This window comes from Hyphopichia burtonii (assembly GCF_001661395.1).
Source record: "Hyphopichia burtonii NRRL Y-1933 unplaced genomic scaffold HYPBUscaffold_4, whole genome shotgun sequence".
Classification (NCBI taxonomy): Eukaryota; Fungi; Ascomycota; class Pichiomycetes; order Serinales; family Debaryomycetaceae; genus Hyphopichia; species Hyphopichia burtonii.
In genome coordinates, this window is record NW_017963731.1 from 135,624 (window position 1) to 157,513 (window position 21,890).

The 21,890-nt window shown below is 34.7% G+C and overlaps 12 protein-coding genes across 12 annotated transcripts; 9 read left to right on the forward strand and 3 right to left on the reverse strand.

The window, feature by feature from the left end:
- Positions 1 to 1,173: 1,173 nt before the first annotated feature.
- HYPBUDRAFT_6157 (uncharacterized protein) lies at positions 1,174 to 1,821 on the reverse strand (the record flags this gene model as incomplete). The annotated part of the gene is made up of 1 exon (XM_020223553.1): positions 1,174 to 1,821. The coding sequence occupies one exon, from the start codon at positions 1,819 to 1,821 to the stop codon at positions 1,174 to 1,176; it is 648 nt and encodes a 215-aa protein (XP_020075909.1).
- Positions 1,822 to 2,601: 780 nt separating this feature from the next.
- Positions 2,602 to 6,184, forward strand: HYPBUDRAFT_166769 (uncharacterized protein; the record flags this gene model as incomplete). Its single annotated transcript, XM_020222746.1, has 2 exons — positions 2,602 to 2,775; positions 2,840 to 6,184. The coding sequence occupies exons 1-2, from the start codon at positions 2,752 to 2,754 to the stop codon at positions 6,182 to 6,184; spliced, it is 3,369 nt and encodes a 1,122-aa protein (XP_020075910.1). The 5' UTR covers positions 2,602 to 2,751.
- A 175-nt stretch (positions 6,185 to 6,359) lies between these two features.
- On the forward strand, positions 6,360 to 8,359 carry HYPBUDRAFT_152886 (uncharacterized protein; the record flags this gene model as incomplete). Its single annotated transcript, XM_020221245.1, has 1 exon — positions 6,360 to 8,359. A coding segment is annotated over one exon (1,996 nt), but the record flags the coding sequence as incomplete, so codon positions are not given.
- A 189-nt stretch (positions 8,360 to 8,548) lies between these two features.
- On the forward strand, positions 8,549 to 10,065 carry UBP6 (ubiquitin-specific protease; the record flags this gene model as incomplete). Its single annotated transcript, XM_020223554.1, has 2 exons — positions 8,549 to 8,561; positions 8,621 to 10,065. 2 exons carry the CDS (start codon positions 8,549 to 8,551, stop codon positions 10,063 to 10,065), a joined length of 1,458 nt encoding a protein of 485 aa, XP_020075912.1.
- Positions 10,066 to 10,136: 71 nt separating this feature from the next.
- HYPBUDRAFT_6161 (uncharacterized protein) lies at positions 10,137 to 10,639 on the reverse strand (the record flags this gene model as incomplete). Its single annotated transcript, XM_020223555.1, has 2 exons — positions 10,137 to 10,484; positions 10,538 to 10,639. 2 exons carry the CDS (start codon positions 10,637 to 10,639, stop codon positions 10,137 to 10,139), a joined length of 450 nt encoding a protein of 149 aa, XP_020075913.1.
- Positions 10,640 to 10,896: 257 nt separating this feature from the next.
- On the forward strand, positions 10,897 to 11,217 carry HYPBUDRAFT_156989 (uncharacterized protein; the record flags this gene model as incomplete). The annotated part of the gene is made up of 1 exon (XM_020222257.1): positions 10,897 to 11,217. One exon carries the CDS (start codon positions 10,897 to 10,899, stop codon positions 11,215 to 11,217), a length of 321 nt encoding a protein of 106 aa, XP_020075914.1.
- A 414-nt stretch (positions 11,218 to 11,631) lies between these two features.
- Positions 11,632 to 12,834, forward strand: HYPBUDRAFT_148635 (uncharacterized protein; the record flags this gene model as incomplete). The annotated part of the gene is made up of 1 exon (XM_020220138.1): positions 11,632 to 12,834. One exon carries the CDS (start codon positions 11,632 to 11,634, stop codon positions 12,832 to 12,834), a length of 1,203 nt encoding a protein of 400 aa, XP_020075915.1.
- Positions 12,835 to 12,990: 156 nt separating this feature from the next.
- Positions 12,991 to 13,392, forward strand: HYPBUDRAFT_6163 (uncharacterized protein; the record flags this gene model as incomplete). Its single annotated transcript, XM_020223556.1, has 1 exon — positions 12,991 to 13,392. One exon carries the CDS (start codon positions 12,991 to 12,993, stop codon positions 13,390 to 13,392), a length of 402 nt encoding a protein of 133 aa, XP_020075916.1.
- A 421-nt stretch (positions 13,393 to 13,813) lies between these two features.
- On the forward strand, positions 13,814 to 15,015 carry TBP1 (TATA-binding protein). The gene has a single exon (XM_020221246.1). It carries the CDS (start codon positions 14,053 to 14,055, stop codon positions 14,812 to 14,814), a length of 762 nt encoding a protein of 253 aa, XP_020075917.1. The 5' UTR covers positions 13,814 to 14,052; the 3' UTR covers positions 14,815 to 15,015.
- A 74-nt stretch (positions 15,016 to 15,089) lies between these two features.
- Positions 15,090 to 16,652, reverse strand: APN2 (DNA-(apurinic or apyrimidinic site) lyase; the record flags this gene model as incomplete). Its single annotated transcript, XM_020218665.1, has 1 exon — positions 15,090 to 16,652. The coding sequence occupies one exon, from the start codon at positions 16,650 to 16,652 to the stop codon at positions 15,090 to 15,092; it is 1,563 nt and encodes a 520-aa protein (XP_020075918.1).
- Positions 16,653 to 17,211: 559 nt separating this feature from the next.
- PEA2 (Pea2p) lies at positions 17,212 to 18,969 on the forward strand (the record flags this gene model as incomplete). The annotated part of the gene is made up of 1 exon (XM_020223557.1): positions 17,212 to 18,969. The coding sequence occupies one exon, from the start codon at positions 17,212 to 17,214 to the stop codon at positions 18,967 to 18,969; it is 1,758 nt and encodes a 585-aa protein (XP_020075919.1).
- An 833-nt stretch (positions 18,970 to 19,802) lies between these two features.
- HYPBUDRAFT_109458 (uncharacterized protein) lies at positions 19,803 to 21,881 on the forward strand (the record flags this gene model as incomplete). Its single annotated transcript, XM_020218706.1, has 1 exon — positions 19,803 to 21,881. The coding sequence occupies one exon, from the start codon at positions 19,803 to 19,805 to the stop codon at positions 21,879 to 21,881; it is 2,079 nt and encodes a 692-aa protein (XP_020075920.1).
- Positions 21,882 to 21,890: the final 9 nt, after the last annotated feature.

Consider the following 21,890-nt stretch of genomic DNA (forward strand, 5'->3'; position numbering starts at 1 on the left):
TTTAGGCTTTTGAAAATTTCCTTTTGGTACGTGATTACCTATTTATTAACAATTGAACTTTTTAGTATTTAGACATTTATTTGAGGTTGTGGGAGAAATGATCAAGACTTGAGGTTGCAAAAAAGTTTTTCTATTTCACTAATTAACCAAGGAAAAGACTTATTCATCTTCTTTCTTTATAAGACATGATATTGATCCCTTCTTTTTTTTTTTCTATTTTTTTTTTCTATTCAACTTTTAGAAGTTGAATGGGTATGTTGATAACTTTATTCTTTTATCTTCTTGTCTATTCATATATTGAGCCTTGACCCTTTTCATATCATCTATCTACGCTTGTGCTGGAGTATTCCCTCCCTTTTTATGAAATTAAATTCTGAATCAATTCGTGAAATTGGGTATTATTTTGAATCGAGATTTATGCTGCAAAAATTCCACTTCAAGCCCTGGTGAGTTATTATATTTTTATTTTTTCTCTGAAGAGATACTAACTTGTTTATTAGATCACTTGACTCTTCTTTCTATTCAACTTGTCTTTTTAAGTTGAATGGGTATGTTAATAACTTTAGTTTATCTTATTTATTCACCATACTAACCATTCATATCAATGAGATCTGTTGATTTCGGAGTATTATCCTCGTTTATTCAATTGAGTTGCATCGGTTCGTGATATAGGGAGCAAGTTTGAATCAAGATTTGCTGCAAGAACCAGAGCCCAGGTGGTTTTTCTAAAGATACTAGCTTGTTCATTTCTGATTACCTTTTTCTTTCTATTAAATTAAAAGATCAGGCTGAGTGGGTATGTTAATAACTTTATTTAATCAACTCTTGTTTATTCATACTAATTATTTTCATTTAATTATCATTTATCTTTCTTAGTGGTTACCTTGAGTTTTGCTGCATTCTGTTGAGTCCGAATCAGTTGTTGAGTTTGTTCGATTAATACCCTGCCCAAAGATGAGCTAATTTTAACTTTGAATAGATTCAGACATCAGGTAACTCTCCAATTGCTTAACGGTTTTCTATTGAAATCCACTTCAGTTATTCATCATACTAACGGGGGAACAGTTTTTTTATATAGTTTCTGTAGATTTAAAGAATAGAATATTCCCTCCAGGAGGACCCCATGAGCCCAAGCGCTGAACTTACTACACTGGATCAGGCATAACACATTGATTAATACTTATTATAATAATGATCAGTTGATTCATGATTTTTAACCGATTTTTCTAATTGGATCGTTTTTTCATCAGTGCTGATCCAAAACTGATTCTCTTCAATGACCATGTTGAGATACTTTTCATAAACAATCATATTCTTAACCACCAACAAGTGGAAGTTCTTTGTTATCTCATCAATGGTTTTCTTTCTTTCTAGTATCTTAGCATGATCCCTTTTGAAATCATGATTTTTGAATTGGGTACTATCGATATAATTGACAATCTTATCGATGTCCATATTGGCCATTTCAATCAAATTATTATAAGCTTGTTTAATCTGGGGATACTTTAACAAGATAATCTGTTCCTTTGTCTCCACCAGTAACGGCTCCGAGGCCACCTCCTCAGACCCAACAGACGCAGGCAGGTCGTCTAGTTTCCCCCATAGCTTCAAGTCGGTCAATATGTTATTAAGAGTGTTCATCTCGGTGTTTTCTTTATAAAATTTATCCAAACGAGATTGAATACTAGCTATTTGGTCCATTATCGAATGATCCTTGGATGTAGATGTGCTGCCACCATTTTCCAAGCCCTGGTTAGCATTGAGCTGGACCTCAAGACCAAGGATCCGTGACTGAAGGCTATTGAACGTTGTCTGATCCATCTTTTCCCGTCTAATAAAGACAAGTTGGTGGAGTTGTCGGTGAAGCTTTTGATTCTCTCAGAAATACAAAAACAAACACCAGTACATCCCGGTTTTTTTATATACAATCGATTAAATACCCCTTTAGCCTTAACTACAGACGGGATTTCAGATCGCTGGTCAAGAGCAACAGTTCCCAGCAGCCAGGAACTAAATTCACCGTAAAAAGGTCCCAAGGCATGCCACTGCCGGAGCTCTTGCGTGAACAATAAATGTCAATGGCCATCGAACGTTTCTCAAGAAGTTTCAGCCGTTCCACACTAAAGTTGATAGCCTGGTTACTCAGACACTGAACTCAGACCGTAACCTACATGTTGGAGGATTGTAAAAGCCACTAAGTGTGTAGTTTTGGTGATTTTAGTACTTTTGGTAATTTTGATAAGTGCTTGAACATCAATGCTTGGATCAAGACATCCCCTGCAATTTTCTCAACTTTCGGTGCTCCACCGGAAAGTCCTCGTTTCATCCCTTACTCTAAGCCCTTTCGAGCAGCCCCAAGGTGCCTGGCTGGTGCTATTGGTGTTGATATTCCCAAATTTCAGGGTCCATTTAGTCCCCCCCCCGGCAAAACAATGCACCCGTGCACCACAACCAAAATAGAAAAAACTGTGACACAACTTGAAATTTGTCTGCTTAAAAGAATATAAATAAAAGGATAAACACTGATATTACTTCTTGTACGATTGAGTAACCGTCTTTGCTGGTATCAATTGGTTATATATACCGTGGTATCCCGAGAGTATTGTTGTGTGCTAGACTTTTATTCTGGTGAAGGCTTGATTTTGTCCCATATCAAGCTGTTTTGATCCTTATTTACCGAAGCTAACTTTAGCATTTGTTGAAAAGGAGTTACTTGTTCTTCAACTTTTTTATAAAGCGAATTACTTCACAATGGGTCTTTTCACTCCCCGTAGGGTATGTTGATAGGTTTGCTGTTTTTCTTACTTATTTTTCGCTGTTTTACTAACAAATTATCTAGAAGAGAACTGAGATCAGTCAGGGTTTTAGTAAATATACTGATGAAATCAATAGGTATCAAGCTGGCCAGCCGGATACTTCGAGGTCGAATCCAGCTAGAACGCAATCATTGACCAACGGCGCAGGCGAAGCTGCTTTGGCTGCTTTAAGACTCCATTCTCTGCCTCAGCCTCCATCAAATAACTATACCAATCCCAGATCTCCCTCAAACGTTCGTCTGAACAATGTCAGAAGAGCTAATTCGCTAAATTCGTCTGCTTATGGCCAACGCTCAAACTCATTACGCAGTTACACATACAACCCCAAACCTTCTTATGTTGTGGGTCAGCCTTCAATCAACTCTTCTCCAAAAAGAAGTAATTCTGTCAATAGTCGATCACTAAAACCTCCTAATCGCGACCAACGGTTGAACTCGCTCAATTCTAATAACTCTGGTCATTTGAAACCTCTCCAGAACTTGATTAGTGAAGATAACGAATATAATGAAGAAGAAGATATGATTATCACTACTAAAACTACTAAAGTGGTGGATTCTCAGGGAAGAGTTCTGTCAATAACCACCGAAACCATAAAAACTTTACCCGATGGTTCGAATATTATTGAAACCACTACTAAAAACATCTCCAGAAATAATTCTCGTTCTAATTCTCTTCGAAATAACTCTTTACTATCGTTTTCAAATCACAATAACTTGAATGGTTATAACTTATCTAAAATTGATGAAGATTTACAAGATTTCGATTATCATTACCAATTAGATAATCCAAATTCTAACGATTTGAAACTAAATACCCAGGAACTGAAGGGTTTGGGGTCTCCTCTCAAAGAGTCTTTCCACCAAGAAAGAATTAATTCATTAAATTCATCTTCAAATAAACCTACAGGTCTTGAAGCTTCTCCATCAAAACAGCCCCTCAAATCAATTTTGAAAAATAAACTGCCTCCTTCCTCAATTCAACCTTTAAATGATAATTTAGAAGATTCAGAATTTAAAGATGCCGCTGACTCTTTGGACGATCTCCAGGACTCAAATATTAAACATCCTTATAAAAACTTGACGGAGCCGCCAACCCTGTCTAATGCAGAAGTTGAAAAATCTACCCCAGTTAAAAAGACCCTTCGGAAACAACTAAGTCCCAAAAATTCTCCAATATTAACTTCACCTAATTCATTCCCAGCTAATCGTAATGATGATATAATATCAAGTAATAATTCAACCCATTCTGGCTCAATCAAATTCTCAAATGAAGTTGAAACAATACCAATTTATCAAACTACTTATAAAAAACCAAAAATTCCATCTTCAAGTAATCATTCAACCACTAAGTCAACCGATAATTCGGAATTATACGATCAAGCAATGAAAGTAGCAATGGAAAGAGTATACGGTAAATCAGAGATTCCTTCATCACCAAAACAAAATAATAATGAAACTTTTATTCAACCTCCTCAAATTAATTACTTGGGTTCCCCTCAGTCTTCAAAACGTACATCTTCAATTACATCCAACTTATCATCTCTTCTCGAAAATAAGTCAAAGAAGGATAAAAAAGTTGATGAACCTTCATCTCCAAAAATTGATAGTAACTATCACTATCAAAATCATCATAAGGATTTTGTAGTTCATTCTTTACGTGATAATCCAAAGCAGAAACAAACAAGCCGCAAAGAACGTGCTAAAGAAGAGAAAAAATTACTGAAACAAATGGAAAAACAACGTCAAGATGATTCAAAAAAGACTGAAAAAGAATCTAAGAAAAATAAAAGCGGTAAAAGGATTTCCTCCGGTCTCAACTTATTTTCAAGAAAGAAGAAACATGAAAATGATGCAAAACCTGAAACTACAATCGATGATAATCAAGCTGTTGTTGAAGACAGTGTGCAAAACAATAAGGATATTACCCCTCTGCAGACTAAAGAAAATGAAGTGTCACCAACGTCACCTACTAATCCAGCTTCACCAGCTGCTTTAATGGCCGCTGCTTCTGCAATCGGTTCTGAGCCAGTTGTGACCCTGGACGAAGTTAGAGCTCAGTCAGATTCTATCATGCGTCCTCTTCCAAAACCTGAAGACCTTGAAAATAGAGAAATGGAATCAGAAGTTTCAGAAACAATTCCAGAAGCTACAGAAGTCCCAGAAACAGTCCCAGAAACAGTTCCAGAAGTTCCAGAGGTACAAGAACCCGAAGCTAGTGTTGAAAATGCTGAACTTAAACCAGAGGTTTCAGACTTGACAGAAACCCCAGAAGTAGGTACAGACACAGTCGATGAAATGGTACCAGGTACAGACGCAAATCAAGAATCCTTGTCCAAAGATCAAACTTCAAACTTTATTATTCCAATTAAAGTTCCAGTTTTACATGACGTTACTCCCTCAGGACCAAGTGCATTATCCAAGCACAATGATTTACTATCTGACGATGAATTTATTGACACCGAGGGTACTAACGATGAAGATATAACCGAACATGACCTTTCAGGAAGTAATGCCGCTAAATCACCAAGCCCTGAGGCAATGACCCCACAAGTCTCTGCAGAACCAGCAAAAATAGATGGTGCAGAACATAACAATGATGATGAACGCTTCCTTCCTACTATAGTAGCTGGTGAAAACGGAGCACCTTTGATTGTCGACGGGAAACCAAAGCAGAGCGCTTCTGTGCCTGAGGTTGCAGAACCTGAAAATATAGCTCATTCCAAGGAACCCGAGCCTGTTTCAGCCAATGTCACTGAGCCTTTAGCTCCAGAAGAGGTCACTGAAGCTCCAGAGCCAATATCAGCCAATGTAACTGCACCATTAGAACCCGCAACAAACGACGAAACCATGGCCACTAAAGAGCCAGAACCTATTTCAGCCAATGTTACTGAACCATTGAAGCCTAATGAAGAGAAAACCATCATTGCTAAAGAACAAGACGCAGTTGCAGCCAACGTGACTGAACCATTAGAACCTGAAATCAACGAACCAGCTGCAGCCAATGTAATTGAATCACTAGAACCTGAAACTAACCAGACAGTTTCCAAGACAGCGGAAGATTCGCCAAACGGCTCTATCACTGAACAGCAGAATGTATCGACCGGAGAACACAAAGGAGCTGCTGCCCTTATTCATCCTCAAGAACCAAGTACAGCCCACAGTCCATCCAATAAACCAGAAGACAACCTCAACCAATCAGAAACCACCTTGGGTCAAGAAAGCACGAAAATCCATGATGAAAATGGTTTGTCATCCTCAAACGAACCCCAGCCTGATGAGAATGAAGAACCCCTTGTAAATAAACAAGGCAACAAGAAACTTAACAAATTCAAAAAGACGATTTATAAATATTTCATCAACCAATACTAAAACATAATACACAGAGATTAGTTATCGAGTACTTGTAGTTCAAAGATTGTAGCCTTCAATTTATGATTTGTGCGTGTTTTCGAACAAAAAGGAAGCTATGAGATTTGCTTTTTGATAAGATACTGAAAAATTTCTACTAACTTGATGAAGTAGTCTACAAGAAGGCAATACGCAAAATGCCTAGTGATATACATTCAGATAGCACAGGAGTTGATGAGAGCTTATCTGAAGAGATCAATGGCTTAAATGTGGTTGATTTTCCCATGAATTATAGTAACATGCCTTCTTCCGCACATCGAATATTACAACCAGAATTATCAAGTTCTTCATCGCAAGGGCAAACGGAGAATAGAGTAAGATCCAATCCAGAGGCTGAAACTAATGCAGGTAATGAACAGGAAAATGAAGAAGAACGAGTTTTCCAGGAACTTTGTATGGCATGTAGGGCTGGAGATCATGATACAGTTGATTCCTTACTTGCAGTGCCCAACGTTGACATCAATCGGGTTGATGAATGGGACTATTCACCATTAATCCTAGCATCTCTTTGTGGTCATATTAAAATTGTAGAGCTACTTTTATCTAGAGGTGCAGTATGTGATCGAGATACTTTCCAAGGAGCCAGATGTATATATGGGGCATTGAACGATACTATCCGAGATGTTTTGATAAGTTTTGATATTTCGAAGAAAGTGGATATGTCTCAACCATTTGCCAGTCATATTTCTTCATTATTGAGTCCGTTATTTCAATTATCTGGTAGTGATATTGTATTTCTTTTCCCCCATGTCCAAGGAACATTAGCGAGAGATTTGAGAGTGTTTCGATTGAATAGATTTATACTAGCAGCAAGAAGTGAGTATTTCTATGCAAAATTAAAAGTTGGAGGTACTTGGAGCCAAAAAGTAGTGATTGAGATGCCTCCTAGTACTAGTCCTGAAGTTTTCAAAGCCGTCATTGATTACATTTACTTGAGAACTGACGATTTACCTATTGATCAATCGAAAATTCAACACCAATTGATTCAATTTTCCAAAAAATTAGGATTGAACGACTTGAAAGAGAGTGTTGAAACTGCTGCCAAAGAAACTGATAAAAGGGAAATATCCAAAATCAAACATAATGCATCTTTCCAGTTTGTTGAAAATGCCAGAAAAGACATGCATAAGTTTTGTGAACAAAACATCATTGAAAATAAAATCTCGACAAGTGTTGGTTCTGATGCATTTGAAGAAGATATAGACTTAGAAGATATAGACGTTGGACTGTATTTGCAAAATGAATCCAAAGAGAAAATTTGCCACTCCAATTCATTTAGTGATATAATTCTTGCTACAGTTGATGCTGAATCCGATACAATTGTGTACTATCCAGTGCAGAAGTCTATTTTAGCAAGATCTGAATATTTTGATACAATGTTCAAGTCAGATATCTTCCTTTCGTCGCAAGAAGAAGTGCCAATCTTCAAAGACCCTGAACAAACGTTGAATAAAGTTATTATCAAGTATCCATCGTTAAAGCCTGAACATATCCCCGTGATTCAAATCTGCACCAGTACTGCTAATTTTGAAGTCACTGAAATAATTTTATCCTTTCTTTATTACGATGATATCTCCCATATCCCATTAAACTTAACCATTGAGCTTTTATTTGCAGCCGATGAGTTATTCTTAGAAAGACTTAAAACCATGTGTGCGGTGAACATCACTTCCAAATTCGCTCAATTATCTTTTGCAGAGCATCAATCATTGAAGGATCACGTTGGATACAATGCTTATGACCTTATAAGGGTAGCGTGGCAAACTAGATGCGAGAGATTGGAGCAACATATAACCAAACTAATGGCATATAATCTCTCCCTGATATTCCACGATCCAAAAGAGCATGAATATCTTTTAAGATTGATCGAAGAATCCGCTGAGAGAATCAAGGAAAGACAAGATACCGATACCATTGAATTGGTTGATGATATAAGATACTACATATCTAAGAAATACACCGTGAATGATGAATTTGAAGATTTCGAACCAATGAGTGCTCACTTCAGGGAAAACGATCCCAACTATGTCGAACCAGACGATATCAGAGCCTACAAAAACAGTCTAATATTATACGAAAGAGATATCGAGATAATTGATAGCCTATTGAATGAGCTAGAATTAGATGCATAGATACATACATATATATATATATATATATATATATATATATATATATATAGTAAAACCTCCGTACACCAACATCAACTTCTTCAATTTTTTTTTTTGCCGTTCTTTTGACAAATGGCCATACATTTTTATTTTGCCACTAATAATCACGAATATTTAACACTAGAATACATATTTACAGGAATATACTTAGAAGATGTCAAGTAAGAGTATGTTAGCAGAGAAATTTTTCTTTTTTGGAAGAAAAAGTACTAACAAATGGAACTAGTTACAATTAAAAACGCTGGTAAAGTATATGAAATTGAAGTTGGAGCAAGCGATACTGGATTAATTTTTAAGCAGAAAATCCAGGAAGCCACCAATATCCCACCCGAAAGACAAAAGATTTTGGTAAAGGGAGGGAAAGTGAACGACGAAGATGAAATAAGTTCATTGGCATTGAATACCAAGCAACCAATTATGGTTTTGGGAACCCCAGATAAAGGATTACCTAGTAAACCGGTTGAAAAACAAGTTTTTTTAGAGGATATTAACCAGAATCAATTATTTAAGGTTGGTAGTGAGCCATCAGGATTAATTAATTTGGGGAATACATGTTATCTTAATTCATCATTACAAGCATTATTTCAAATCAATGATGTTAAAGAAAAGTTGGAGAAGTTCAATGGAAGCTCAGGAGCCAATGCCAATGCCAGTCAATCTCTTGTATTATCATTGAAGAGTTTATTTGGACAAATGTCTAAAAAACACGAAAGCGTCAATCCAACATTATTATTAACAATTTTCAGAAATGTTTTCCCACAATTTGCAGAAAGAGAACGAGGATTTTATAAGCAACAAGATGCGGAAGAAGCATTTTCACAGTTATTGAGTACATTGGGAGAAACCTTAAAGGTAAAAGATTATTTTAGAATTAGTTTTAAGAGCGAACAAAAATGTTTAGCATTACCGGAAGAAGAAGTTAAGACTGATTATGAAGACTCATTTAAGATTAATTGTCATATCGATATCAAGACCAATTTTTTGAGAGATGGAATTCTTAATGGGTTAAAAGAAACCTTGGAAAAGTATAATGATACATTACAAAGTAATACTGAATATGAAGTTAATAGAAGAATCACTAGATTACCAAAAATGTTAACTGTTCATTTTGTTAGATTTTATTGGAGAAGAGATACTCAAAAGAAGTCTAAGATTTTGAGAAGAGTTCAATTCCCATTTGAATTAGATTTGGCCGAAATGTTGGACGAATCCATTAAACTGGAAAAAATTAAAATCAGGGATGAATTAAATAAAATCGAGAAGGATAATATTGATTTAATTAGAGATTTCAAGAAAAGTAAGAAAAATGATAATAAATTAAGTCCATTAGAACAACAAGAAGAAGAAGAATTAAAATTAATGTCTATCAAATCTAAATTTAACGATGATTTTGCTAAAAGCTTACCTTCTGGTATTGATTTACAAACCGCCACTGAAAACCCATCTTCAGTTTATGAGTTGAGTGCTGTAATTACTCATGCTGGATCGTCGGCCGATTCTGGACATTACCAATCATTTGTTAAGGATGATAAAGATTTAGATGGTGAAAGATGGTGGAAATTTAATGATGACAAAGTAAGTTCGGTTAATAGAGAAAAAATTGAAACTTTAGCCGGTGGTGGTGAAAGTGATAGTGCTTTAATTTTAATTTATAAAAGTAAAGGTTTTTAAAATAAAGGTTTTTTTTTTTTCAAAAAGTAAATATATTAGCTACATAGTATTATTCATTATATTCGTAAATTCTAAAGATCAGCTACTAATTTTTTAAAATTTTCAACTTCTTCCCAACAGTTTAAACTTTTACCCAGATTTTCTTTTAAACATTTGATAACTCCTTCTCTGGAGCTTTTAACTTGTTGATTGATTTCGACTTTAGCTAATTCGATGTTTTCTTGTAATTTCTTAGTTAATTCTCCAATTTTTTCATTAGCTTTTGGAACTGATAATTCCGGGTTTGATTCGTCTTTCAATAATGCTCCATTAGTTGTTTCTTGAAACTTCTTAATGGTTTCTGCTTCCAATTTCTTCAATTCCACAGCAACACGGTCTTGAATATACTTTTCAGTATACTGAGAACGAGAATAATCACTCTATATTGACTCGGTTAGTACTAGCTTGATTCTCATTGGTTGCTCAAACATACCTCTGGAGAACTCTCTAATTGCGATAAAAAGGATGAACTGAATTCAATTGGAGTGGCTGGGGTGAAGACCTTGGTCTCTGGTTTAGATGCTGATGCTCCCATTCTGTTCTTTCCCGGTATTGAATAGATATAAATGACTTGGTTTGACGGCCTCTTAAACCTGAAAAGCTCAAAAGATTTTCCAAATTTGAATCGAAAATCACCAAAGAAGGTGGTGTTATTACCAAAATTTAAAAAACCCAAACATCCGGGTTTTTTCTCTTTTCTTTCAATTGGAGAACGAAAAGATTTTTCATTGATAAAACACTGGAAGGAGGAAGGATATAGAAGATATTATAGTCCGAGACAATTAGTTAAGTATGCCGCCAGTTCAACAACAGTACGCTGTGCACCAGCCATCCAACTTCGAGAAGTTCAAGATGGGAGCCATAATGGGATCGACCGTTGGGGTTTGTATCGGGGTGATATTTGGAGGAGTTTCAATTTTACAGAACGGAGCTGGGCCTAACGGGGTGATGAGAACGTTGGGCCAGTATATCATGGGTTCTGTCGGGACCTTTGGGTTGTTTATGTCCATTGGGTCGGTGATAAGATCTGATTCGAATCTCCAAGCCTATGAAAGGGCCATGATTGCTTCTCATAGGGCCAGATTGAGATCTCTCTACAGAGAAAATGTATAATACTGTGAATAGTCATTAATATACCATGTATATTGCATCTTGTATCGTATCTTGTATTGTATCTTGTATTGTTGTATTGTATCTTGTATCGTATCTTGTATCGTATCTTGTATTGTATCTTGTGTATTGGTGTATTGATTTATCCATGCAATGGATTCAGCTGAAATCAGCTTGTAATTTAGCTTGCATGTATTCATCTTGACTTCCTCTTGCACGGATATCCTTGAATTACGCTATTACTGTTAGAATAAATGGATATATTGTGAATATTATAATGATATCTATGGATGCAAATAAAAGACCCATGCACCAGCAAAAAGCACCTACTCCGCATAAGCACATGTAATTGATTTAACCGAATCAACTCCCAACTCAACTACTCAACTACTTCAACTCAACCACTGCAACTGCTCAATGACCATGGGCGACTACGAAGAAAAGCTCTATGCTTCTTTCCAGCCATCAGAAGCCAAGCTTCTAACGTCGACCTCCAATACTCAAATGTTGATGGAGAATCCGATTCTAGCATCAGCATTATCAAATATTTTCCCATATTTACTACTTATTGATAATTTATTAGAAATAATCACTTGGACCAACGAAGACCCGTATCAGAACTTCTTGATAATCGTTATCTATTCGGTTTTAGTTATGTATTGGCAATTCATCAATTGTATTATCTTACCAATTTTATTTTCAATTACATTTTCCTGGATTGTTTGGTCAATTAGTTCGGTGATATATGATTCGAAATTTAACGAGAAACCAACTATCGATGAAGTGTTGCACACTTTGCATAATATAACGATTAGATTTGAAATGTTGCTAAGACCAGTTCAACATTTTGAATTAAAATTTAAAAATTTTACGAAAATTTTCTTAATGGCCGCCATTTTAACTCCCATTCAAGTTGGATTAAGTAAAAGCTTGATACCTCCTCAAAAGTATTTATGGTTCTTGGGACTCTTCATGTTAACCTATCATTCACCATGGTCTTTTTCAATAAGAAGATTATTATGGAGATCAATCTATATTAGAATAATTACTTTTTATTTAACTGGATTGGATATTAAATTGGACAAGCAAAATCAAAACCAATTCAAAAACATAATCCACAGTCCTTCAACAAGTGATATTGAGGAAGATTTGAACGATTCAAATTCAAATAAAATTCAATTATTAACCGATTTCAAAATCTTGAAGAAAATTATCGCTTCTCCAACTAGATTGAAACAAATCGTCCTCTTTGAAATCTTGGAAAATGAAAGAAGGTGGTTCGGTATTGGCTGGTCGAAGTTCTTGTTACCCCACGATAAGCCAACGTTTTGTTTTGAACAATCGGGTCTAGTTGCTCCGGACCCAAACCTGGATCTCGATTTCCCTTTCCCCATCTTCGAAAACGACTTATATACCTATCTGTGGAATTGGTGTAACGAAGACTGGTGCTTAGATTTGGAATTCAACAAATCTAAATCAAGTGACGGCTGGACTTATTTCGATAATAATTGGGATTCTCCAGGCTATCAAGATGGATTTTCCAAATACACCCGTTCCAGAAAATGGACCAGAAAAGCAGAACTCTACATCGATAAACAAGACACCGTTCTTGATGAATAATTATATATACATATATAGCTCTATCGTACATGTTGCAAAATGAGCATTTTATTTTATTGTAATTTATTTTTATTTTTTTTTTTTTTCTTTGGCTCATCTGAAAAAACTTTCAACTTCTTCTTCTTTTAATCTTCTACTTCTAATCTTCTGCCCAAAATGAGTGCTTCTTCTTCCCATATGGAGTATAAGGACATTCCCAAAAAGTATATTGATCCTCTCCAGCCAAAGGATAAGTCCGAAGGTGCTCGTGTAAACGGTAAAGAATGGAAAATTAAAAAAGATGCTTTCAGAGTTAAAACTCTAGGAGTTAAAAGAATGACTACTTTTGAAAAACGTGAACAAGAAAGATTGGAAAAACAACAGTACAGGGCCAGACTTAATGACTTGAAACAAGAAAAGGAAGATGCCAAAAACCAAAGAATCGCAGATTTAAAGAGAAGAAGAGAAATTAAAGAAGAAAAAGAACGTTACGCCAAAATCGCCTTGAAAATGCATGCTAAAAAAGTGGAAAGATTAAGAAAAAGAGAAAAGAGAAATAAGTTATTGAAGGAACGTTAACCTATTGATCTACCCGTTTGTATTATTAGTCTTCAGTTCTTCCTTATCCTTTTGTATACTTTCGTTTTTTTACACCCGTGCCACATATAACACCTCCGTACATATTTTGAAAATTTGCATTACACCCGTACATATAGTTATTTAAAACAATACACACGACCCCACACTACCTGCAGGACGCAACGCGCGCCAGCAAAAAAAAGATTTTATTTGGCTGACCGCAAGGGTTACCCGCCCCCGGGGCCCAGGAGTATAAAAGGATCCGGAAATCCCACTACCTTTGACCAGGAAATTTTTCAGGAAGACGGAATTTCAACGGAAATTGAATTTTTTTTTTTTTTTTTTTTTTTTTTTGGTTTTTTTTTTTTTTTTTATTTTTTTTTTTTTTTTTTTTTTTTTAAAGGAAAAGATAAAGAAAAGGAAGAAAAGATCTAAATTTGCAGCCACCAGTTGTTATTGTTTAGCTTTTCTCTTAGCCTTTGGTTATAGACCTTGGTTTTCTAGCCGAGTTGCCGTGTTCATTCGTGTTACATAAGTTCCGAATACATAATTGTTGTGTTACTTGTTAATACATATTTGTTGTGTTAATTGTGCGCTTTTGGGATACATTTAGTTGTTTATCTCAGCATCCTCCATCCCACTGTATATATTGTATATAAAATGGACTCCTTAAAGTTACCTACTACTGCAGCCAGAGCTAATGCTTTCACTGCTCCAGGATCCCTTTCATTTCCTCAAGGTATTGAAGGAAAAAATCAGCAGGAAAATACCAATGGTGATGCTTCTTCTCAACAAGAGGATTCAATTACCAAGAAGGAAGAACCAACCGATGGTATTTCTGTTAAAGAACCAAACCAAGAAGAAGAAGAAGGGGCTATTTCTGGTATAGTTCCAACTTTACAAAATATTGTTGCTACCGTTAATTTGGATTGTCGTTTGGATTTGAAAACAATTGCTTTGCATGCCCGTAATGCCGAATATAATCCAAAACGTTTTGCGGCGGTTATTATGAGAATTAGAGAACCTAAAACTACCGCTTTGATTTTTGCTTCTGGTAAAATGGTTGTTACTGGGGCTAAATCCGAAGATGATTCTAAATTGGCTTCAAGAAAATATGCAAGAATTATTCAAAAATTGGGTTTCAACGCCAAATTCACCGATTTTAAAATTCAAAATATCGTTGGTTCTTGTGATGTTAAATTCCCAATTAGATTAGAAGGTTTGGCTTTTTCCCATGGTACTTTCTCTTCTTACGAACCAGAATTATTCCCCGGGTTGATTTATAGAATGGTTAAGCCAAAAATTGTCTTGTTGATTTTCGTTTCTGGAAAAATTGTTTTAACCGGTGCAAAACAAAGAGAAGAAATTTATGCTGCTTTTGAATCAATTTATCCGGTTTTGAGTGAATTCCGTAAATCTTAATGTATTTTAGTCCTGTTCCCTTACTCACCCCCATTTGCATTTCCTTAATCCTTCATTTCAAATTTCTTTTCAAGTGTATTTATCCTATTATTTTCCCCTTTATGTCATCTTTATTTGTAACGACTTAAACAACTTTGAAAAACAGAAAAAATTATAAAAAAAGAATATCTACTATAAAAACCAAAAAAAAAAATTATTCGCCTTAAATCATTTATAGATTTAATAAATTGTATATTATTAATAATTGTACTTTTATATTGTTACTTCCATTTGTATTATTTATTCAACCATTGAAAGTAATTACATCTATTATCATTATTATTAATGGCTTCAACATTTGTTAATGAACAACACCAATATTTCTTACCCTTGGTTTTAGCGTTTAACGATGTTCTTAAATTACAGGGCTTATCATGATTACACTTAGGTGCATCCCCATAAACGGTCGCTAATGACGAAATAAAATTACTTCGTTTTTCACTATTTTCAATAAGCCGATTCAACTCATCTTGATTTATTTCTTCTTCTTTTTCTTCTTCTTGTTGTTGAGTTCTTTTGCTGAAAAATGCAGATATTGATGGTTGTGGGGGTTTCCTCTTTCTAGACTCATACTGGATTGAAGCCTTGCGTTTGGTTCCTGTTTCTTGTTTCCTTTGTGGTTTATACGATCTAAACAAGGTCAGTATATCAACCTTATTCCCTAACTTATAATAGTTTTTGGCCTCCAAGCAACTTGATTTAGATTCAACTTGGTCAATGCCCTGGACATTCGAAACATCAAAGTCTGTGTATATCGGACAATGATCAGACCCATATACACCAGGTAAAATATTGGAGTCTTTGATATTTTCCACCATTGTTGAATCACTGGCTAGAATAAAATCAATTCTTGATCCATAATTGGATTGACGGGCATTGGTCAATGTATTCCAAACAGTATACATGTTCCTTCGTTGCTTTTGAACCACTCGAGTAGTATCATATAGGAATTCTGTTTCATTACCCTCTCTGATCACATAATTATTAAATAACTTTCTAAATCTGCTCTGTTTAATGAATTCAAGGCATTCATTCAGGTATCTACTTTCGAAATCGTCCTCCACTTTAGCCTTTTGCACTTTAACAAATTGGCTCAAGTGTTCTGCATGATCAATCAAACTTAAACAAACATTCAAATCTCCCATTATTATAATTTTTTTACCCATCTTATGTAAATTATGACTCCGTTTGAATAGCTGATTCAAAAACAACCATCGCTGCTCATCGCCTTCAGTTGATAAATTGGAATTGGCCGGACAATAAACTGAAAAAACTATCGTATTATCACCCAACTCAACTACAACGCATCTTCCTTGATGGTCAATCAACGAAACCGCCATTTTTGCATCCATTTCCTCATCGTACCCACCAATTTTCTCATCATCTCCCATTTCAATATACTTCACTTTGGAACCAGGATGAATAAGATGCCCCGTTATCCCAATTTCCGCCTTCACAACCTCTAGGCTTCGCTGCACCTGGATAGAATCTTCCTTCTGTGGCTTTCGTATAAACAATCCCACCCCACTGTACCCTTTCTTCGAGTCGGGAAGCGAGATAAACGACCGGTACTCCTCAAGATGCGCCAATCTACTTCCTTCCAAGTTACTAGGCGTTAGCTTTAGCTCCTGCAATGATATGATATCGGCTTTCAATACTTTCAACAATGCTTCATTCCAGTCTTTGCACTTATTAAACGGCTTGTAATTCAACACAGTGTTGGCTCCGTTGACATTGAACGACACATACCGCACAGTATCTCCCGCCAGCTTGTCCGGGACCCCATCTGTTGCTTCCATGGCTTCTTATCATTGCAATGGTTGTTTTGACCAATTTTTCACCTCCGTACCTTCCTTTTATCAACATCCGTACCTTTCAAAACACCCAAACACCAAATTTCAGACCAGCGCGTCTAATTTTTTTATTGTTTTTTTTTTTAACAAAAAAAAATCTAGACTTTTTTTTAGGGAAAATTCACGCTTTTGCTAAAAACACATCAAATTTTAAGATTTATCATTAGATTTGCTACTTCCTCTTCTTTAACCAACGAGCCTACGATACTTAGATCCAAGTCTTGCTGTTTCTGCTGCCGGTATTCACTCGCTATATTCAATTAACGGTTTGCTATCTTTTTTTTTGTTTCATTCCAGCTTGTTTTTTCGCTATTCCAGGTTTCCTTTGACTCGTCGTCTAATTACAAATCTGTTGTACTTAACCCTTTTACCTTGATTGATAGACTATAGATTGAATTGATTTCGAAGAGGCTTTTTTGGTTTTTCACAGCTCTATTCTTGTTTTTGTCTTTATCTTTTATCTTTTATCTTCTTTTTTTTTTTTTTTTTTTTTTAAGATCTTCCAATGATTGATGCTGATTCATTTATGAAAAATTCACCTTTTCAAGTAACTCATCAGAACGATGCAGCATACAACTTGAATAATACCACTCCGGACTTACTCAAGTTTCAATTGCAAGATGAATATCGTAATAAGATTTCTGATTTGAAGAATAATTTTCAAGATTTGCCCAATCTAAACTTATTGAACTCTAATTTTTTACAAGGGTCTTTCAATAACCACTTACAGACATCTGTCACTGAGATTCCCTCGCTATCTTCAACCCCTACTTCATCGGATTCCAATGAATCTACTTCAACTCCTCAGCCAAACCACCACCCAAACTACTTGAATTTAAAGATTTTGATTGAAAACTCGGTATTTGATACTTCGAAGATTAATAAGGACTCAATATTATCGCTTTCAAATTTAAATAACTTGAAAAAATTGATTTCTGATAAAAAAGAATTGCAAAATTATCTTAATTCTCGTATTCTTATCTCTAATCAATTCACTGATAATATTATTTCAAATCAAAATCAAATTGATTTGGATTCAAACTTATTGATCAAGATTTTGAAATCAAATCAAGCTTTGCAAAGTCAATTACTTTCAATTAATCAAGAAGTTGATTACTTAACAAATCGTTTAAATAACCATAACTTGGCTTGTTTGGTCTTGGGTTACGTTGAAGATGTTCATTTATCTACCACTGGTGCATCTAACCAAATCCAAGCCATCTCTTCCGATACCCCGATGTCATCCGAATTGAACTCGGATGTTCAATATAGTAATAACTTATTTGAAAATTTATTCTCTCATATCGCTGCGATAGCTGCTCAGCGTAATATCACTTTACCTTCCCCTCCATCATCATCTTCAACTTCCTCAAGTATTAGTGAATTGAAAATTAATTGGGCCCAAAGCTGTATTGATACCATATTGTCAAATGGTAAAAATTTCCCCGGTATTGATTTAGAACCAGAAACTCCTACTCGTGAACAATCTCATGATCGTGGTAACTCAGTGTCAAACTCAATTCAAGATGCATCTTTCCTTTCTGCATCCCCTTATAAATCTTATAATTCTTCCAATGATAAAGTCATGCAAGAATATAAAACAGCCTTGACTGATTTAAGATTTAGTCATCATTACCTCATGAAAGAATACGAAATTTCAAAAGATAATTCTTCTAAATTAATTCAAGAATATCGTAAAAAAATTAGTACTTTGGAAAAAGAATTGAAATCTCATCAATCTAATCCTGACGTTTCAGGAAGTATTCTTTCAACTAATGATAGTTTTTCTTCTGCTACCACTAATTGGAACAATGATTATGATAATATCAATTCAAAAGATAAAGAAATTAGTCGTTTACGTAAAGAATTAAACTTATTGAAAATTGACAAATTGGGTCATCCTAGAAACAACTCCCAAATTTTCTCTTCAAGTCCTCGTCATAACAACTTATCACCAAGTTCTAGTCATGGTAATATCAATTCTCCTCCTCCAATGCAATCTTCTTTATTACTTGACAATGATACTTTAGAACCTCCTTCTCATGATGATGAAATGAGTGAATTACAATCTCTCAGTAGTGCCATGTCTACCACTAGGCCAACCTCAGTTCAAGGAAGTTCCATGAGTAACGGAATTTTAAGAAAAGAATTCAAAAAAATCGTGGGTGATATTCAAGATCAATATGAATTAGAATTAAGTGAAGAAAAACTCAAAAGAAGACAATTACAAGAACAATTAGCTAAATTACAAAATGGTGCTTAGTTTCAATTTTCCTCTTTTCTGTTTGCCTCACAGGATAACCTTTTTATAATTATGGGCTCGTCATTTACTTCTTCTTCTTGTATTACTTCTTTGATTCTCTTCACTTTGAACTTAGCTTCTTTACTCTCCTTGTTTGTATTTTGTATTTCTAATAAGATACCTCTACGTGTAATTGTCTGTGTAATATGTCTTTTGTATATGTATTAAAGTGCTGTTTATATATAATGCGTGAAAAAAAATTTTGACTACTTGATCTTAAAAACGAACAAGGTTCAGGTTTCAAATTAAAGTATCCCAGTCATTCTTTTCGTCAAAACTCTTCTGATTGCTTGGTCCTCTTTATATTTGGCCAATACGCTCGTTTCGGCTTTACTTTTTTCAGCTTTAAAGCTCTATCGCTGGCCTTGTACAGACGCGTCATGACTAAAGGAAATCACCAGTATCAGTTCGAACACCCAAAACCTAATGATTCAAGAGGATCATTGGAAACGGATCCTATCTCTATAGATAGTCAAGCGAGCCAAGGAATTCATAGTGCTATACCTCCTGAGTCCATTTACCCACCAAATTATCATATCATTATGAATCAGCAAAATCCATCGCCGGCTCCATCACCTTTCCCAGGAAGTAAAAGTGGTAACAGTGTCCTATCCCAGTCCCAATATCCAATGAAATATGAATCATCACGGCAACTCGGCGGACATCCTCAACAAACGTATCAACCTAGCTCAGATCAATTCCAGAATCAACAAGTATCATCACAACTTCTAAGACCCCAACTGGCCTCTTCTCAGGTATGTCACAATGACAAAATCGACCTTCATAATGAAGAAATGGAGCTGGATTACCATATTGAAATCAAGCGTTTAGCGGATTCAAATGATAATATTGATTTCACAATTTCAAATTTACTACTCACTCATAACTATTTCCTTGGGAAAGCTCATAAGCTAGTGCTTCTGTCGAATGACATAACAGGTACCAAAATGTACTTTAAAATGATTAAGTTGTCTATTAAAGCATTACTCATAATTATTAAGCAGTATAACCAATGCTTAAATCCATACCTAGAACTGATTGTATACTACAAGTTGGCAAAATTGTATCTACATGAAACTGAAAACATAAATCGGGCAGATGATTACATCAATAAAGCTATATCTGTAAGCTCAAGAAACTCATTAATAGGTATCAAATTCATAAGTGAGTTCTTAGCTGGTCAAATCTTGGTGAAGTCAAATTCAAGACTTTTAATAAATTACTTGAATGATCGTATTCAAAGCTATAAACAACAAAATCTTTTGGAATTTTCACATTTATTCACTTTGATGAAAGTCAATAACTTATTGGTTTCTGATTGTACTACTGGTTTGATTGTTCTACAAACATTGGGAAGAGATCCAGCCTTGTCTAATCTTACAAATATTATATGTTTATTATTTGAAACAAATCTTCATCTATATCGAGGCTCTCCTCATTTTGCTAAAAGTTGTTTAGATCAGATAGAATTTAAAAATTCTAGTTACGCTCCACAACTTGTTGCCATGCATAAATTACTTTCTTTTCAATATTTTATCCAAGTCAATAGCATCCAAGAAAGTAAAAGACTTCTGAAAGAATTGTCTGACTTCATCAATGATCAACGACAAAGCTCTTGGAATAACTGGAATGAAAACGGCTACTTCAAAATTGAAAATAGCTCAAATGGTGTAAATGTCCCTTACCAGATTTTATGGCTAAACTCTGATGAATTTGTTATAATGGTGTATTTTTTAACCGGTTTACATTTCCTAAACGATATGTCGCTTAATTACAAAAAAGCTACTAGAATTTTCAAGGCATGTTTAGATATTATTACCAATCAATTGAAAGAGTTGACTAATATCAAAAAAAGCAAAAGAAACTTTCCTATTTATCAATTAACAAACAAGATTATCAGATTAAATTATACTCGCTTTTTAATTAATTACTATCAAGTTTGGCTTAAACTTACGAATAATGAATTGGATAATGTTACTGAATTAGATGAATTTATCACCAACTATAACAATGACGGTTTCACAAATGAGGAACTTTGTTATTATAAGCTCTTGGTTCCTAAGATACTCCATTTACATGCTATTCATTGTCAGTATGTAGGTGATATCAAAGCTGCAAAATATTATTTTTTCAAAGTCAAACTATTGACTTCTTCTGCACTGAATGTTCCAATTACGCCGCAAAATTCTTTAATAACCTCATTACAACTATCACTTGGAATTGGTGGTGGAACTGTTGAGCCTAAGAATGAATTTAATGAGTTGTACATTTTTTCCAATTTGCATTTATTGATGATTTCAAGTTTTGAATTAAATAAGTTATCGTTGGAATCGCAAAATAATAATGATTCTATTAGTAAATGTCATACTTTCATTACCAAGTTGTACTTTGATTTAACCAAAGCTTTCAATAATGAAGGAAAGCTAACTTCCAATAGTTTTACTATGAATTTCACAAACTCAAACCATGCATTGCTACTTACGTACCAAACGATTCTTGCAATACTCATGAATAATGGCTTTTCGAATATGAGTGAAAAAATCATAAATGATTCATTAAATAATTCGTTGATTACATTATTAAAATCGACTCAGATTCCCCAAGGTATGACATTTATTAAATCATTATCTCTATTTGTAATATATTTGTCTTCGTTGAATGTTAATGAAAGAGAGAAATACTTCAATCAATTCAACGCCCATGTATTTCAAAGTAATGATAATGATCAAATTGTGAAATTAATGATATTAAGAGAGCTTCGAGCTAAAAACATGCGTTCGGATAACTTGGATCAAGTGAAAATGAATGATTTAGAAATTCAAGTTTTGAATGAAAAAGTAAGACAAAAGTTCTTATTGGCAAATATTTTATAGATTTAGAAT

Bases quoted from the DNA above. Each gene is read 5' to 3' on its own strand.
- TBP1 (XM_020221246.1), top strand. From the start codon at position 14,053: ATGGACTCCTTAAAGTTACCTACTACTGCAGCCAGAGCTAATGCTTTC.